This window comes from Anolis sagrei, chromosome 1 (assembly GCF_037176765.1).
Source record: "Anolis sagrei isolate rAnoSag1 chromosome 1, rAnoSag1.mat, whole genome shotgun sequence".
In the NCBI taxonomy this organism is placed as follows: Eukaryota; Metazoa; Chordata; class Lepidosauria; order Squamata; family Dactyloidae; genus Anolis; species Anolis sagrei.
Genome location: NC_090021.1, coordinates 76835351 through 76854842, shown reverse-complemented (window position 1 = coordinate 76854842; position 19492 = coordinate 76835351). Strand labels below are relative to the sequence as shown.

At 39.4% G+C, this 19492-nt stretch overlaps 1 protein-coding gene across 6 annotated transcripts in view; it reads left to right on the top strand.

The window, feature by feature from the left end:
• The window catches only part of ADGRG6 (adhesion G protein-coupled receptor G6), a 117975-nt gene extending 99791 nt beyond the window's left edge, over positions 1–18184 (top strand). For 5 of the 6 annotated variants that reach the window (XM_060753479.2, XM_067466326.1, XM_060753478.2 and 2 more), the window contains 3 exons: positions 9669–9770; positions 11720–11872; positions 15395–18184. In XM_060753479.2, coding sequence (XP_060609462.1) covers positions 9669–9770; positions 11720–11872; positions 15395–15573 — 434 coding nt within the window. In that variant the 3' untranslated portion in view covers positions 15574–18184. Of the gene's footprint in view, positions 1–9668; positions 9771–11719; positions 11873–12672; positions 12720–15394 lie in introns of all 6 variants that reach the window. The other variant, XM_060753480.2, reaches the window with a different exon arrangement.
• The last annotated feature ends 1308 nt before the right edge of the window (positions 18185–19492 follow it).

Here is a 19492-nt window from a genome sequence, read left to right as displayed (position 1 = left end):
CTCCAGCATTTCATCTGGTGCTGCTACTGTTCCTGGCTCCAGCGTTGTGTTGCTGCTCCAAGTTGTGTTGCTGCTCCTGTTGTGTGGCTGCTTCAGCATTTCATCTTGTGACTTGAAGTCGCTCTCGTTTATCTATCTGTGAAGCTGCTCTTTGGATACCTAATTTGTGAAGCGGTCCTTTAGTCGTGAAGCTGCTCTTTGATATCCGTTAATATCCTGTTAATACCTGTGAATATCTGTATCCAACCGTGGTGGAGCATCCCTACCCTAATTAGACTCCGGATTATACTGCGAAGCTGCTCGTGAGAACTCAGGGAGAGGGAGCTGCACCTCCAGACTGTAAAGCTGTTCTTTGAATATCTTTCTGTGAAGTCGCCCTTTGGCCTATGTTGTTGCTCCCTGGAGAACTATTGTGTAGCTGCTTTTTGTGAACACACTGTGTAGAGCTACTCCTTTAGGCTCGGAGCAGCCTGCTTGATTTCTATCTGTGAAACTGCTTTTCTGGTCTGTGAAGCTGCCTATTGATACCTATTTGTGAAGCGACCCCTAACTGTGAAGCTGCGCCTTAATCTTTGTTAATATCTGTTAATAGCTGTATCCATCCGTCAGCCATCACCTGACACCATACATCCTCGGCTTGCCAAGGGTCAGTCGTCCTTCCTCCATCCAATAGGAAACCTCTGCAGCTAGGGAATTAGATCTATCTGACTCACTTATTGTTTTTCAGCATTATCTCTGCATTTTTAAATTGGTAGTGGATTTAATAGGGTGTAGTGTAATTGTAGACTGGGGCGGTTCTGATTCGTCTAACTACTGGAAGATTACCAACAGCTGCAGGCTGTCCGAAGGCCATTAGTAGTGGCTAGTACCTCCCAAACTACTTTGTTTTTACAATTTGCACCTCCACTGCCCTTACCCTTTTGGTTGCGGATTCAATACTGTTAATTGCCGAACTCTTGCCAATGTTATTGCACTGTAAGTGAAGGCCTTTGCAATCCTACTCCTCCTCATGTTTCGGTGACGGACAATGGGCTAGCACTTTAATTAACGGAGGAACTCCTGTGGACTGCTAATTGCAATGTTATATGTGGACCGTCGTGTTAAGCTTGCATTTACACTTTACATCACGCACTTTATAATTTTCTCCAGTAACGGTCAAATGGCCGGGGAAAATTGGAGATGGTTCTATGAATCAGAGGAGTGGAACTATAAGAACGATGAAATTGATAGTTTGCCATCGGGCCGGGTTAATGATATGCTATATAACAGTGCAATTCTAGAGTGTCATGATGTAGAGAAAGGGGGAGGTGGGGAGGGGGAGAGTTCCAGTTCTCGGGGGGCCCCCATAGAAGTTATGATGGGGAGGGGGAGATACGGGAAAGGGAGAGATAAAAAACTAATTCGGCCAATTCGTGAACAAATGCTGAGGAAAATTCCAAAATGTGCTCCTGACTTGGTAAACGTGGGTTCCAAGGTAGACGGTCCTCCGGGATTGAAGGTGGTATTGTTGAATGCCAGATCTGTCAATGGGAAAACATCAATCATCCAGGATTTGATACTGGAGGAAAAGGCAGATCTGGCGTGCATCACGGAGACCTGGTTGGACGAGGCTGGAGGAGTGAATCTCACCCAGCTTTGCCCACCAGGTTATGCTGTGCAGCACCAACCGAGATCCGGGGGGCGGGGAGGCGGAGTTGCAATAGTCTATAAAGATTCCATCTCCTTGATCAGAGGCCCAGCCTTACAGTCGACCTTGTTTGAATGTGTCCACCTGAGGCTAGGGGACCGGGACAGAATAGGGCTGTTGTTGGTGTACCGACCACCCCGCTGCACCTCAACAGCCCTACCTGAGCTTGCAGAGTTGGTCTCAGGCCTGGCATTGGAGTCCCAGCGGGTTGTTGTGCTGGGGGACTTCAATGTACATGCGGAGTCCACTCTTTCAGCAGCGGCTCAGGACTTCATGGCCACCATGGCAACTATGAGGCTGTCCCAACTAGTATCTGGCCCTACCCACTGTGCTGGACACACACTTGACCTGGTCTTCTGTCAGGGCTGGGAAGAAGGTGGCGGTGTGGAGGAGCTGTCAATCTCTCCTTTGCCATGGACCGACCACCATCTGATCAGGTTTAGACTCGTTGCAACATCTAACCTCCGCAGGGGTGGTGGACCCATTAAGATGGTCCGCCCCAGGAGGCTTATGGATCCAGAAGGATTCCTGATGGCTCTTGGGGATGTTTCCGCTGCCTTGGATGATGATTCTGTCGATGCCCTGGTCGCTCACTGGAATAGGGAGCTGACTAGGGCAATAGACACGATTGCTCCGGAGCGCCCTCTCTTAAGTCGCCGAGCGAAACCTGCCCCTTGGTTCAACGAGGAGCTGGTGGAGCTAAAGCGAACAAAGAGCTAAAGCGAACAAAGAGATGGCTAGAGAGCGTGTGGAGGAAAGAGCCCAGCGAGCCAAACCGAACACGTCTACGCCTTTATCTAAGAGAGGCCACGCAAAATGCTTTCTATTCGGCCAATATTGCGTCCGCAAGGAATCGTCCGGCAGAACTGTTTCGAGTAGTCAGAGGGTTGTTGAATCCCACCTCGAGTGGGTCCCCTGTCGACTCGACAGCGCGCTGTGAAGCATTTGCTCAGTACTTTGCGGACAAAGTTGCTTTGATCCGCACGGGCTTTGACACCACATTAACTGCGGTCTCTGAGGATGTAACTCAAGCATCTGCTTGTCCAGTTTTGTTGGATTCGTTTCAATCTGTTCAACTCGACGAGGTCATCAGGGTTCTGGGAGAGGCGAGACCTACCACATGCATCCTAGACCCCTGCCCTTCCTGGCTGGTAAAAGAAGCCAGAGGGGGTTTGGCAGAGTGGGTAAAGGTGGTGGTTAATGCCTCCCTTCGGGAAGGCAAGATTCCAGCCAGCCTAAAACAAGCTGTAATTAAACCGCTGTTGAAAAAACCATCACTAGACCCCACTCAATTCGTCAACTTTCGGCCAGTTTCCAATCTCCCCTACTTGGGCAAAGTCTTGGAACGTGTGGTGGCCTCGCAACTCCGGGAATTCCTGGTGGACACGGACTATCTAGATCCGGCACAGTCGGGCTTTAGGCCGGGACATGGTACTGAGACAGCCTTGGTCGCCTTAGTTGATGATCTGCGCCGGGAACTGGACAGGGGGAGTGTGTCCCTGTTGGTTCTACTGGACCTCTCTTCGGCCTTCGATACCGTCGACCACGGTATCCTTCTGGGACGCCTCGCGGAAATGGGTCTCGGGGGTACTGCCTTGCAGTGGCTCCGGTCCTTTCTCGAGGGTCGCTCCCAGAAGGTGTCACTAGGGGACTCCTGCTCAACTCCTCGGCCATTGCACTGTGGAGTCCCGCAGGGCTCAATACTGTCCCCTATGTTGTTTAACATTTACATGAAGCCGCTGGGAGAGATCATCCGGAGTTTTGGGGTGCGATGTCATCTGTACACAGATGATGTCCAACTCTATCACTCTTTTCCACCTACCACTAAGGAGGCTGTTCAGGTCATGAACCAGTGCTTGGCCGCTGTCTCGGACTGGATGAGGGACAACAGATTGAAACTAAATCCAGACAAGACAGAGGTACTCCTGGTCAGTCGTAAGACCGAACAGGGTACGGGGTTACAGCCTGTGCTGGACGGGGTCACACTCCCCCTAAAAGCTCAGGTACGCAGTCTGGGAGTTCTCCTGGATTCATCGCTGAGCCTGGAACCCCAGGTCTCAGCGGTGGTCAGGGGAGCTTTCGCACAATTAAAACTTGTGCACCAGCTGCGTCCATACCTTGGGAGGGCTGACTTGGCCACGGTAGTACACGCTTTGATTACATCCCGCTTAGATTACTGCAACGCTCTCTACGTGAGGTTGCCTTTGAAGACTGCCCAGAAGCTGCAGCAAGTCCAACGCGCAGCAGCCAGATTACTAATGGGGGCTGGATACAGGGAGCACACCACTCCGCTGTTACGCCAGCTCCACTGGCTGCCAATTAGCTTCCGAGCACAATTCAAAGTGCTGGTGTTGACCTATAAAGCCCTAAACGACTCCGGCCCTGTTTACCTCTCCGAACGTATTCTCCCCTACGAACCATCAAGATTACTAAGATCATCTGGAGAGGCCCTGCTCTCAGTCCCACCAGCCTCGCAAGCGCAGCTGGTGGGGACGAGGGACAGGGCCTTCTCGGTGGTGGCCTCACAACTCTGGAACTCTCTCCCTCTGGAGGCCAGAACCGCCCCATCCATCCTAACATTTAGGAAACAGGTGAAGACGTGGCTGTGGAGTCAGGCCTTCGAGGAATAAGACAACACCATAGGACTCTGGATGGAAGTGGATATAGATCCATCTTATTTAGGACGACTGACCACTGTAGTTTTATATTTAGTGTTTTTAAAGTTGTTTTGTAATTTGTGATATATGCTATTTTAATGAATGTATATGTTTTTATGGCTGTAAACCGGGCTGAGTCCCTCAACGAGGTTGAGAAGCTCGGTATACAAAACTGTGAAATAAATAAATAATAAATAATAAATAAAGTCCAATAGAATTATTAGATGGTGCTCACTGGAAATCTAGTGGTAGCTCCAAAACAAACACAACATTTACAGCTTTCCAAAGAATCTAACTCTCTTAGTAAGAAACAGGTTTCCAGTTTAGCAGATGGCATCTAGAAGCAGCATGTGTTGGTCATTTAGTTAGAAGCCTTAAAATAGAAAAATATTGATTACATATCTCTATATTTTTGAATGAATATATGAGCTTATGTAAAAGAAACACCAATATTTGTGTATATCTTCTTTTTAAACAAGTGTGCTGCCATGTCATGCTTGTCTAAAAGTCTATCTCACCACCATAAACTGTGACATTCTGCTATATGCTACTGTACCTGAGCTTCTTAATGGTGTGGCAGAGACTACATAGCAATTTCCATAGCAAATATACAGGTAAAACACCTGATAGAAATCACTCAAATCAAATACCATCCCACTAGTAATATCAATAATATATGTGTCTTAGTTTCATGATTTATTTCTTTATTTCAGGTCAAAAGCATTGTATAAATTAGTGAAAAACTGATAAAAATAGAAGGAGCACAATCAGCTAAATATCTTTTGACCAAAAACGGGCAACAGCAATGCCATTGGCTGCAGCCTCCAACAATTCTTCCTCTGTACATGAGGCAGGGCATAGTGGACAAGCAATCAGATGTGGAGTTGTCTGTTCTGTTCCACAGTCACACAAGTTGGGGGATTCTTTTAGGTAGTGCCATTTTATCAGGTTGTCTTTTGATCTGCCCACTCCACTTCTGAATCTGTTCAGGGACTACCAAGTTGCCCATTCTTGGTTTGCCCCTGGAGGAAGACCCTCCTGGGGGGCCATCCAATTGGGATTTCCTGGTTTATCTGCCCAGAGGGATACTCTTGCTGTTGCTGGGGGGACTTTAAGAAGGTGGTTCTCAGGAAGCTTTCCCTTGATTTGAGTCTACTGGGAGGAGGCTGATAACCATGCAGTGAATGGCTTTCACAGTGTTCAACCTTATTTCATTTTTCATGATGCTAAGCATTTATGCAAGTAGTGTGAATCTTATTGCTTCTCTCAGTCAATTTCAGATCAGTGTAGATGAGAAATACCCCATATGTTTTATAGTGTTGTTTATTTTCCTATAAATATGCCTATATTTTATTTTTACAACAAGCAAAACTTAAGTGTCATTTTGGGGAGAATAGTACAATGGGCCCTGGGGCAAATCACACCAAGATGGCTAAATTGGGAATGTAGTACTTTGGCCATATCACAAAAAGACAAGACTCACTAGAAAAGATAACAATTCTTGGTAAGGTAGAAGGCAGGAGGAAAAGAGAAATACCACATTTCAGATTGGTCAACTCAGTTGAGGTCTTGGGTTTCTGACTGATGATAGGGTGACTTAGACGTGTTTCATTAATAGAGTTACTGCAAGTTGAAGTCAACATGACAGCAGTTAACAAAATACAAAGTTGTAACATAACCACTTCCATCAATACTATAGTTCTTTGTCCCATACATTGCAGTCTCATGACCTATTAAAAAGTTTGTTTTAAATTCTAAAATTGCAGTTATCCATTCTATATTTTGAGAAATCCCTGCCTTTGCTACTTGTAATTTAATGATAACATTTTGCAATATTTTAGAAGAATAATCCCTGTCAGCATCTCTTTTTTTATATTGAGATTTATATTTTATATTGAACCAGTGTAACTGCAAATGTTAGGCTGTAATGAATCCCTTGCTTTGGCAAGCTAGCTTAGGCCTAGAAGAGTGGGCCTGGCAAAGCCACGGCATCCATTTTGAAGAGAGACAGGGAGATGCCATCTTAGGTTAGGTTTGCCTTAAGGGGGTGTGTTCTAGTCTTGGAGGGAAAATCAGAAGTCTAGGATTGGTTAGAAAGATGGGGGCGGAGCCTAAGTGTTCTGAAGGAAAAAAGTGACTTTTAAACTGAGGCTTGAGTTCCCAATTTGCCAGAGTTGGGTGTTGGAACTTGGAAAGGGTAGAGCGGAGATGTTGGGTGTTAGTGAGAGCAGTTTGGGGTTTTGAAGGAGGACTTTGGATCAGTCTTTTGTTTAGTATTCAGGGTAGCTATAGAGAGGTATAGCTAGAATACTGTGTGGAGCAGAACCCAGTTAGTGGTCTGTTCTTTTCCTAAGGAAGGCTAGTTCAGGATTTGACTAGATTCCTAAGGGGGATTTTTGTGGGAGTTACTGTCAGAGATTCATTTCCTGAAGTAATTTTCTGTGTTGAAACTTTAAGACTTGAAACCCAGAAATTTTTAAGATCTCTTCTCAAACGTAACCACAAGCTTTTCTATGCCAGATTTTTACTGAAACCATCAAGCATTTGTACCTGAAATATTAAAGTCTGTTCAATAAACATTCTTGTTATTTTTATCAACTTACATCAGCCTCAGTGTGAATACCTTTGTGGTAAAAGTGTTATTCAAGTCACCTTTTTACCAGCCTCTAAGAAAACTAGAGTAGCACAGAGTGTGCTACTGAACAACCTTTCAATGGTACCTCAGCCCGTGCATTAGTAATATGGTGGCAGCGGAAACCTTTTAAAGAATCATTTTAAGTCTCTCAGTTCCAGTGGTTCACAGTTCCTAGCTTTTAAATATACAGTTGGTTTATTAACAACCATACATCCCCTAGACTTTGGTGAGCTAGTCTGTAGTGGTGGTGTCAACGTTATAATTTGGTGAAGCAGGGTTGGGATTTTTATTATCAAATAAAGTTCCCCACTTTTCCCCACGGTATCGTTATATAGGCCTTATTGTGCTGGCCTTTTTATTGTAAAATCATGAATTTTTTCTGCACAAGATCACTCACAAGGTCTAATTGTTCTATTGAATCTACTGAATCTTAACTATGAGATGAGATGAGATGTTATGATGTTTATTGATTGTTATAATGTTATTCTTTTAACTTGTTTTAAACTGTTTTATCATGTTTAAGTATTGTATTTGCTTTGTTAACCGCTCTGAGTCACCCTGAGGGCTGAGAAGAGCGGTATACAAATATAGTAAATAAATAATAATAAATACTATTGTTATTGCTTTAATATAATTTCTTTCAGTATTTGATGGGTACTAGCTTGTTTTTTTTCCAGTTTTTTGTCATAGTTCCCAGCAGTGTGCAAACCATCCTTTAAGTTATGCACATGTCACTGAAAATTAATTTCAGCTGTTTCTTATAAATCTTGTATAACAATATTTGGTGTAGCTCATATTTTAAAAAAAAGACTTGAAGGGTTTTTTTAGATGCAGCATTTCAGAAGAAGGGTTTCAGAAAGATCTGTGGAATATTTGGCATATACACATGGGAAAGTTTCTTCCTGTTTGCCAGATTTTTGGTGTCACATATTTAGGACTGGATAGAATGGAAAACAAATGTTATTGGATACTTTCAATCTGTGGTCTAGCACATAGAGGATGTTGCATTAAAAGCATTATTTCTGAACAAAAACTCTGGTTCATCATGATTCCTCAGGCTCAGATGTCTCATAATGAAAGGGTTTCCATTTCATTCTCCCCCCCCCCCCCCGACAATTGTGCCATAAATCCAATGCCTTCAGCTACAAGATGTGTTTCCTCTAAAACAGTGGTTCTCAACCTGTGGGTCTCCAGATGTTTTGGTCTTCAACTCTCAGAAATCCTAAAAGATGGTAAACTGGCAGGGATTTCTGGGAGTTGTAGGTCAAAGCATCTGGGGACCCACAGGTTGAGAATCACTGCTCTAAACTCTGACTGATCTCTGTGTTGTACTTACCTCCAATGATATCAACAGTGGAAACTATCTTTTGTTCAAGAAAAATTTCTCAGATTTACAAAATATTGGGTTTTTTTTTCTTGAAAGATCTTCATATCTAGAGGTAATCATTAAAAGGCACAAAAAGGAGTGTGAAATTCTTTTCAGTTGCTTTTTAAATTGTGCTTCATGTGTCAAGTTTAATTCAAGATCATATTCCAGTGCTTCAAGAATGTGTAGACATGTATGATTAAAACACAACACAACAATGTGTGAATTAACACATGAAACATATTATACACATATTAGTAAAACTACATAAAACCTCTTAAGAATGTTAATTTTTTCAACACATAGCATTAACAGCTTGACCCTCATGAATTTGTAAAGGCCTAGTGAAAGAGAAATGTTTTTACTCTCTGGTTTTTGTTTTGTTTTGTTTTGACATGATATAGCGGCCTTTAACAGTGTTTTGTAACTGTACTTGAAAAATAATTGACAATGTATAGGCATTTCTCGCTATCTTCAATTAGGGAGAAATAAATATTTTAAGCACTTTGAAACCAAGAAAAGAAAACACACGTCACTGAGGTAGTAAAATTATCTTAATACTCAGTATTAATTACTATTAAATTTATGTAGTTACATACATTTAACCAACATGCCAACATACATAGATATACATGTACTCACCTGTCTGTGGCACTTGAATTACCTGGTAATTCAACTGCCATGGACATAAGCTTATCCATGCCAATGAATAAGCTTCAATAAATCAAATTCAAAACAGGAAAGGCTTGCCTGCTACCCTTAATCTTACTTTAAGCATACACAATGCATTATGGGTTAATATTCCTTATCCAAAATGTTAGAGCTGGAAGTGTTTTGGATTTCTGAATTTTTTAAATTTTGGAATATCTGTGTATGCATATATGTACATAATAAAATATCTTGGATATGGAACCATATGCACATAGCCTGTAATTTTATGCAATATTTTTTAATAATTTTGTGCATGAAAGAAAGTTTGTGTACTTGAACCATCAGAAAACACTATCTCAGCCACCCATGTAGACAATTTTGGAATTTTGGATAAGGGATATTCAACATATTGTAGCCTTTGTTTCTGCATGTCTGCAGTTTTTTTAAAAAAAATGCTATAGTGTAGCTGGACATTTGAAATACTAAATTTTCCCAAATACAAAAATGTGAAGCAAAAATACCCAGATGTTTCAAATGGTATATTTAAGATCCAGATACTACTTTATGAAGATCCATCAAAATACAAGCAAGCACTAATTGACCCTTTCTATACATGCATCTGACAAAGCAGATCTGACAATTTATGTAATCAAGTTTTCTCCCCTTTTTCAGGTTTATTTATATTTGTATTCCACTGTGCCATGAAAGAAAATGTACAGAAACAATGGAGACGGCATCTCTGTTGTGGTAGATTCAGACTGGCAGACAATTCAGGTAATCTGTACACATATGTTTTATGAAATTCAACACTGTTTCAAGTGGAGGGGTGGAGTTATACTTGCAAAAGTAACTATGTGCCTCAACGTAGTTAGGGTCACTGATGTATTCTGTCGTGTCTTGTTGGATCTGTTGTTTCCTTGCCTGTAAACTAATCTAAGGCATGGCCTCATTTTCGCCCCCTGCTCCTCTTTTTCTTGGTTCCTGTTGACACTACCATAACAATAGTGCTATACTGTATTCCACTTTAATAATATTTGGGAAGCAGAGGGACTCTGAAATGAACTAGGGACATTGTCAGAGAGGAATGCAAAAGTACACAATCTGCAGCCAAAAAGGAAAAGAAATAAAAGCCTCAGTGGATGACAGAAGAGACTATTCAAGCGTTTAAGGATAGAGAACCAAAAGTAAAAGGTGACAGAAATATTTGGAATCCTGAGTGCTTGTTAATGTCAAAGGCAGTATGAAAAGAGGCGGCAGACTGCATTCAAGGTGGTCAGATTCTATCAAGAAAGCCATGACCGCTTCTGTGAGAAGGTAATGGTGTTCCATGCAGTCATGCTGTCCATATGACTTTGGAGGTGTCTATGGAAAAATCTGGCTCTTCAGCTTAGAAATGGAGATGAGCGCCACCCACAACTAGACTTAATGTCAGGGGAAACCTTTACCTAACAGCAAGACAAATCCACTTTAAATGCCATAGCAACTTCCTGTGATTTGTAGTTGGGGAAATGAATGATAAAATCCTACCTCTAATCTATAACAATAATAATGTCATCCTGTCTTATTTTAATTAAGCTTGGTCTTACTAGCTGGGTCGTATATAATTTAAAGATGATACAAATATTTATAATCGATTCATAGCCTTGAGGACAACTAGTCCGCCTCGGGGTGAGAAAAACGGTATATAAATGCTGTAAATAGTGGCTTTTTAGGTATCAGACCACAAATTGCATTATCACCCAGCACTGGCTTCATTTACAGAGAACAACACTTAGAAGGATGCAGGTTGTCTATATCTGCTTTAGAAATTGACAAAATTAAAAGGACCTGCTAAAATATTATCAGGTAGCTCTACATGGCAATATCTGTGGCTTAGAATATGATGTTTTTATCCTCATCCCATGCAGGGAACTCAATAGTAATGTTCCCAAGATTTATATGGAACTAAAGACATAAATTGCTATCAAATGTCTTTCAACAAGTATTAGATTTTGTAGAAGTCTCTGTATATATACATGAATAGTGAACCTGCATGTTGCATTTATTTGTGGCAATGTAAGAAAGCCTTGAATGTTATATACAAGTGTTGTCAAGAGAAGTGCCTGTTAATCACCAGCTGAAGCTTCAGTAAATCTTGCCAGCCAAAAGGTTGACAGTTTGAAGCAGGGTCAGGGTGAGCTCCTGACCTTCAGCTCAGATCGAAAACAGATCAAAAACAGCAATGTGACTGGATAAATAGGAACCATAATAAACAGGGAGATATTTTACGCAGTGATTCTGAGGAAAGTTTACAAACAAAGAAAGCTCTTCAGCAAGGAGATGGAGCGACAGCACTCCCTGCGGCCAGAACTGAGCGCAGCCTCCAAAAGATGCTGAATTATGAGAAAAAGCTTAGATATACCTCTATCTGTTGTCTGTCTTATCGCTGTATAATTAGCATTGAATATCTGCCATATATGTATTCTGTGATCTGCCCTGAGTCCCCTTTGGGATGAGAAGGGCGGAATATAAGTATTGTAAATAAATAGACAAATTTCCTATGTACGATTTGTGTAAGACTTGATCATGGACATAGTCTCATACTCCCCTTATCAAAGAGTAGATGCATAAGTTAAGCAGTAATAATTATAAACCTGGTGCAAGTGTCTCTTGGTTTACTATGTCTTTGCTTGTAAAAATAATAATACAGTTACAGGCATCTTCTTTTTGTATTTATTTTCCAGACTGGAGTAAAACAGCAACTAATATCATTAAGAAGAGTTCAGACAACTTGGGGAAATCCTTGTCTTCCAGTTCAATTGGTTCTAATTCGACCTATTTGACTTCCAAATCAAAGTCCACATCAAATACTTTCCTTAAAAGGAACAGTCATTCTGGTAAGTCTTTTCTTCAGTATAAAAGCATGATATCTAAAATGCAAAAGTTCAACTTGCAATAATTTGGTTTACACTAGCTAGGATTCTTCTCCCCACTCTGAAAAAAATGGTTGAGTTGTGTGGTATCACTGGACCCTAGGCAACTCTTCCAGATCGAATAGAAACCCATACATTTGAGGGAGTTCTTCACCAGAAGCCCCTGTAATCAGAATTCTATTCAGTATTTTATGATATTTATTATCTTTCAGGCTTCCAAGAACTGATGTATAACTAAACCTAAAATATGACTACTGGCTTTTTAGTTATCAGTTTGTGTCTAATATATGACTTATAATTATGTTGTGCTACACACTCGTGTGGTCTGCCAGAGTTCAAAAGGCAGAATTTTTTGATATATTACTGGCTCACATAAATTGCAGTTCCTGTGTCCCAGAGTGCCAACTAAAGGGTGTGTGAGATAGTGGTGGTTATTTTTTTTACTACATTATAGGCTATCCTTTATCACTGTGTGTGACACAAGAAACAAGTTATTCTTGTTTTATATCTTATAATAATTATCTTCTTATTATGTGTAACTTTCAAAAATATGCTCTTGTCTGTAATATTTTTCCTTCCATCTGAAGCTAGTTAGAATCTGTTTGAAGATTATCTTTATACCACTGGTTATCCAAAATAGTACTTCAAGCTAATGTTTAACCATGTTTTTCATAAATGATGTAGCTGGTTTGTCACTATAGCACTTGTTGAAATAACTATGGTTCTCTGGAATTAACTCAGACACTCATATATTTATGGCATAGATAATGTCTTCTAAGAACATTTCCTCATCCCTCGTGGAATATCCAAGGTAAAGTGTCTATCACTTTGGCTGAATGCATGGTTTCCAAACATTATCATGACGAAACTTGCATGAAGTTGCAATTGGCACAATCATACATACTGCTTCATTTTATGCTATGCCACTTTCTCTGACATTTATTCTGATTGACTATGATTCACTGCTCAAGAATACTTCAGATTCTGATTGGCCATCAAATGCATGCAAATTAAGTATCCAGGGTACTTTCAGGTGGTGGAAAGAGCATCCATATCATTCCTGTTCTATAAATTATGCAAGCATGCAGCAAGGCAAGAGGGTGGCTTTTGCTTATAATTTTGCTATGTGAACTTCTCCCAAGGGGCTTATTGTTCTAAACTTTTTACTATGGACAAACCAATGTTACTATAATGTTTTCATTGATTTCTCAGTACCTTTTCTCACTGTGTTCAAAGCACTTTAGTTGGTTACAAAAGGGAGAAAATACTCTTCAATTATCCAATTGATTTAGTAATATATTTTTTAAAAAACAAAACAAAACACCAAGCACTTTATTTTTCAGTACTATAGGTTAATTTAATAGTTATATGTTATTGTCTTGCTATTATCTTTTGGTTTTCACATGTATGTACAGCACTGAATTTTGTCTTTATAATGATGGAAAGTACATAAAAAAATTTCTAGGAATTTGAAGTGAGCTTTTGAACTAAATACGAATTGGAACTAAATATACTGTAAGCCATTTTTTTCTTTGCAAGTTTAGTGTGGTTAGAATTAGTCCAGTTCACCTAATGACTCACTTCTGAAAGCTCATTGTGGGCAATCTGTACAGTTTTGATGTACTTATGCACAGAAATGAACCATCAAGCAGTGCTGTGTTTGCAAAAAATGATAGTCTGTCTTGAGCATTCTCCTCTTTCATTGAACATCATGAATAGTTTCACTTGTTTAATGTAGATTCATAAAACTCACATAAGTAAACATAGTTATCTAAAAAAAATAATTTGTTTAATATATGACATTAGTAGGATGTCATTATCAAATCATTAAGTCTGTGCTAGAGGATCTTGCCATACCTAAATGCACAGTACAAAAGGGTTGCCTGAGTCTATATATCATTACACATATTTATCTGCCTTTTCAAAAGAAATTCTATATGTTTTAGCATGTTTGTGCTTTCTTATGTGAAACTAAACAAAAACCTTCTGTGCAATCTTTATTTTCACCTGTACATCAAAAGCAATGTTTTCAGTCCTCCTTTGTTGTATTTACTCACCGTTATCATAAATGCTTTGGAAAACTCGTTTTCTTCTGTTCATACTACTGGCTTCTTATTTTAAATTTTATAAAGGATATTACTTGCAAGCAGAATGGTAGGTTTTTTTCTCAAACAGGACTTTTAAAAATGTTTTTAAAAGGAGCAAATATTGCAGAAGTCTTTAGCTATACATCATTAGGAAATCAAAGGCAAAGTAAGATCTTATTTGCTAGATGTTCATAAATATAACATGTATACTTGATAATATGATATCTCATTGCTTGAGCTCCACCTAATGGTTGTACTCAGGTGAGTATGGCTGTTTACCGATATATACATTCTCATCTGTTTCTATTGGAATTCTAATGAATGATATTTCATCCTGCATAAGCAAATGGATCAAAGATCAAGAATCAAAGATATTTGTTGTGATTTTCTGTGATGTGTTCAGTATCTCTAGTTGGTTTCAGCTGAAACATGAGGTGGAACCTACTGGGAAGGAGTGACAACTCTTCACTGAGCTACTGCAGGTCTCTTCAACTTCTAGCCTTCCAGGTGTTTGGGCCTCCAACTCACAAAGGCCCTAGCCAGCTTGTTCAATGGTCAGGAATTCTGGGAGCTGAAGTCCAAAACACCTAGAGGGCCACATATTGAAGAGGCCTGTTCTAAAGTCTTCATCTTAGATGACATAACATCTGGCCAGATTTTTAGACTTTTTATTTTGGTTTTTTTCTCTGAATCTCCAAATTATTATGCAATTTACCCTAATGAAGCATTCTGGAGAACACTAAAATCTAACAGATTTATGTCTTAGTAGTGATCGTAAGAAGCCTAGTACAGAGCTCTAAATTTTGCTTCTACCACTGAATCTCTCAGCCATTTTCATTTTTAATTGCATATATTAAGTTAACTAAAGCAAGAGGAGTGAGGTATGTTAGGTAATATTTATATTGTTCCAATCTGGTTCTGTGATGTTGTCAGTCAGCTAAGTCCAATGATGTGCCATCATCATGATATTTATAACATATTCTTGGTTCAAAGAACAGGAAAATGGTAATAGAGTACCAGCTGTGTATATTGGAACACCAGTGAACAGACATGACAAATATATAGAATTTTGGGAATATTTTGTTCACAAAAATGTTTGTACCAAAATAATTCACCTGTCCAATAGTCATAGTAATTTTGAAACTACGTATGTAGTGTCAGTTACCATACAGCAAGTCAACATGAGAAAGCTGAATTTCATATTCTGCAAGACAACGTAACTTAATTTATTGTACAGTGTGAAACAAAGTCAAACTATTGAAAATTATCTGACTTTTGATTATTATCCTTAATAATCAAACAAAAGAGAAGTTACTTTTAATGTATATGTGATAATGAATACTAACCGTTAGCCAGTAAACTTTTCAAAATACTGACTTCTTTTTTTCCTTTTTCTTAGACAATGTTTTCCTTGACAAGCCATCACCAAAATACATTCAAGTGGACACAGAGCAGAGTTCAATTATACCAGTTCATCAGGTTATTGACAAAGTCAAGGGGTACTACAATACCCATTCAGACAACTTCTATAGAAACATTATAATGTCAGACTCCTTGAGCCACAGCACAAAATTCTAACTTTCTGGACATCTGGAAAAATAAAATTCAACAAGCAGCATGGAGATTCAGAAGGATGAATGACATGAATACTACCAAAGTCTTCTGCTTTACCTTGCTTTGACAACAGTTATTTAGCAAGTTCCTCTCAGAAAGGGCCTCCCACACCTGTTTCCTTTTGGAAAATCAGAACATCTAATTCATTTTCTCCATATATACACTGTTGCGGCTGACATTTCTCCGCCTGGACAGTTGTCTAATCTATGCTTTGTGTGATCATCTTATTTGTATTAAGAAGGTCCTAAGAACCCAGACTACAGCTTCTGGAGGAAGACTTTAAACGTACTATCAAGATGTTTGCAGAAAAAAAACTATAAACATATAATCAAAACCTTTCCTTTTTTAGGATGTGTTTTTCTCTGTTATGTCTTCACCTACAAGGATAATGAACGTGCGTCTGTGATGTACAATGCATGGGTTTCTCAACAGAGTCATCCTGCCGGCAAAATGGACATGCTGGCAAAATGACTCTTCTTTTGCATTGGAATCCCATACAAAGTCAATGAAGGATTTAAGGCACTGCAGGGAGAGAAGAGGAAAGAGAAGTCCCAATGTATAAGCATAAGTCTCTTTGAAAAATTATGTCTGGAACCCTAGGTGTATTCCAGGTTGCCTTATCACAGTCAAGAGAAAGAGCCCTATTATCACAACATGCTTGGGTATACAGAGCAAAACTGTCTTCAAATGAAATCACCTTAATTTTGCTTGCAAAGTCTGGGCCATATTTATAACTTTGTGAATAAAAGTATCTAAGACTTCTAGATTATAAGTGGATGGAGGAGGGTGAGAAGAGTGTTTCTGTAGCTGTAGACATGCTTGATAATGAATTTCATGTTATGTAAAAGTCTGCATAATCCTGGGCCATTGGAATTGGTCCCAATAGATTACATTGCCTTTCCTAAAGTCTATTTCTCAGCAAAATCTGAAATGTTATAAGGCTTCATTGACTGACTATAGTAGATAAAAAGGTAACAATTTACTTCATCAAAAACTTATATGTGTGAAAGTGTAACATTTGAATATGAGCAGAGGCTTCCCCATTGATTCCAACATAAGCCATTCTGTACACATCTCTCCTTTCTAAAGATGTTTCTTGGCTGTTGAGTGAGCAGAGAACTTGAGATCATTGTTCATAAAGTTGCACACCGAATAGATTATTAATCTGTGCGCATATATGGATTAGTAACATAAAGAGCTACCTTCTATTGAATCAAGTCAGTTCTCCATCTAGACCAATGTTGTTAACTCTTGATGGGCAGTGGTTTTGCAGGGTTTCAGGCAGGATTCTTTCCCTTCCCTGCCTGGAGATCCTATGGCCTCTTTAGATTCACTAAAGACTATGTGCATCATCTTGCATACATCATATTTTCCACTTGAATGAATTTTTTGGTTAAAGAGAATTTCCCAAGATAAAAAATAAGAACTAAAATGCAAAATAGTGTTTGCCACTACTCAGTTCTTCTAGTGATAACTCTTCCTGCTTGCTTACTTGTCTGCCTCTCCAAAAGTTTGCAAGACACTATGCTGTACAATTACTAAAATAATAAGTCCTTTTGAGTGCAGTGGGGTTTGCTCAGAGGTCTGTTTGTATAGATTGGAGAGCCAGGTTTTATGCTCCTATTTTAAACTTCTCCAATATAACCTACTGTTCTTACCTCTGTTTTGATGTCTGCAATGTTCAAGATTTTTATAATTCATCACAAACACTTTTGTTCTGCATCCATTTTTAACAGGATTTCTTTACATATGTACTCCAATTAAATTGTCAAATCACTTGAATTGCAAACTGTTTATTCAAAATCGAACTGATCCTAAACCACGAGCTGTGGATCAGACTGTGAACTATATGATTCCTGATTACAGAATCTAATGGAGTTAATAACTCCATTAAGAAGGGAGAAACTATTTGTATGGAAACTTTGACAAATTTTGTATATTTTCTTATTCGTTCTCAAAAAATATTTTGATGTGACATTCATGGTGGTGGTGGTGGGGGGGGCAGAAGGGATTGTTTTTGAATGATTAGACATTAATAAAATAGTTAAATAGAGACTAAAAAGTAGAATTTTACCAAGTCAATCCCAGCTACGGTGTGATCATTCAGTTATTCCCTATATTTTCACTAAAATATTCTTTGCTTTTACTACCATGTAGTAATCCTAAACTATTTCAAATATGCATTTTCCAGTGGTTTTATACCCCTTTCAGGGTAAATCTTTGGCTTTCTTGTTGGCATAGCATCACCTCCCCTGTATATACTTATTTATTTTTGAGGTTTAAAATGTCAACGTAGTGTTAGCTGCATATTGGCTATTCTTGTGATTATATGCATTTGTTTCACAGTAAGAGGTAGAAAAATAATCTCAAATATATATATTTGTATTGTATTTTCTATGAGAAAAAATGTATTGCCTTTGATATTGTTTAGCAGCATGAGTGGAAAATGGATGTAATTTCAAATGCTAGCTGTTAAGGACTAGTGTGGTGGATTTAGAGGCTGATCAAAGCAGAAATACTCCCAAGTGTTTTAGTTGTTAGTATGCCAAATAATTAAATTTTTTAAAAACCGTGAGCGTTTTGTTTATCTGTTTCTTTGCTGTGCATGAGCAGCAAAATCATCTGGTAGAATGCCAAGGAATAAATCTGCTATGTCTGTATAAAGCTGCTTTGTCAGAACTATGGGAAGACAGATGCTAGACTAAACCTCGGCTGGGAAATAATGCATTTTGTAAGAGCTAGTTTTCTTTGGCAGCAATAGTTCAATATTATCCACTCATTCAGGAGCCCTAGTTGCACACAATCTATGTTGGCATTAGGGAATGAAAGGGCAAGATACTTCCTCAGCAATAACAACAGCAGTCTATTCAGCCTATTGTCTGGTCTCATTGGACCCTCGGGCCCTGACTTTAAAGCTAAATTGTCTGTGATGTTTGGTCTTTTTGAGATGGAAGTCAGGAGCAGAATGGAAGGAAAACTTCATCCTGTTGAGGCCCAGTCACACTGCACAACTTCAGCACCATGATTCCAATTTTACTGCCATGACAATATCTGAAAATCCTGGGATTTGGAGTTCAGAGAGTGGTGTTTAGAATTCTCAGCCAGATAACTCCCATGGCTCGCCAGATGCCAAGCCCCAGGAATCCATAAGATGGGACCATGACAGTTAAAGTGGAATCATCATGCTATAACAATGTAATATGAAAGGGCCCTAGTCTCTTCCTGGGCCCTCAGTTTGGGTTTAGTCCAGGTGTCAACATTACAGTTAATTTTGTTCATTTCTTTATTACACACATGTATGTTAAACAAAAGGTAAAACTATTAAAGAAAGGAAAGTGTAGTGGTATAATCTAGATGTCAACAAGAATGTGTTCATGAAACACCTCTAAATATTAATACTTGTGGATCCCATGCTTCTCCAAAACCTTTGAGACCATTTTAGCTTTGTGACCACTAGTGCAGCCTGGCAAAGCCAAAACCCACCCAATCCATTCAATAGATGAGTAAGATTTGAGCCCAAGTTTCTTGCATTCCATGACACAAACTATTGTACCATAATGATTCCCTCTGCAAGCACTTGGACTGCAAAACAGAATGCTAGAAACATCTGAATGAACAGATGAAGATCTTAAATACACAGATTTTCCCATTCCTGGGTTGTTGAAGGTTTTTCGGGTTGTATGGCCATGTTCTAGAAGCATTCTCTCCTAATGTTTTGCCTGCATCTGTGGCAAGCATCCTCAGAGGTTGTGAGGTGTGCTGGAAATTGGAAAATTGGGTTTATCTGTGGAATGGCCAGGGTGGGAGAAAGAACTCTTGTCTGTTGGAGCTAGGTGTGAATGTTTCAATTGGCCACCTTGATTAGCATTTCCAATGAGGAAAC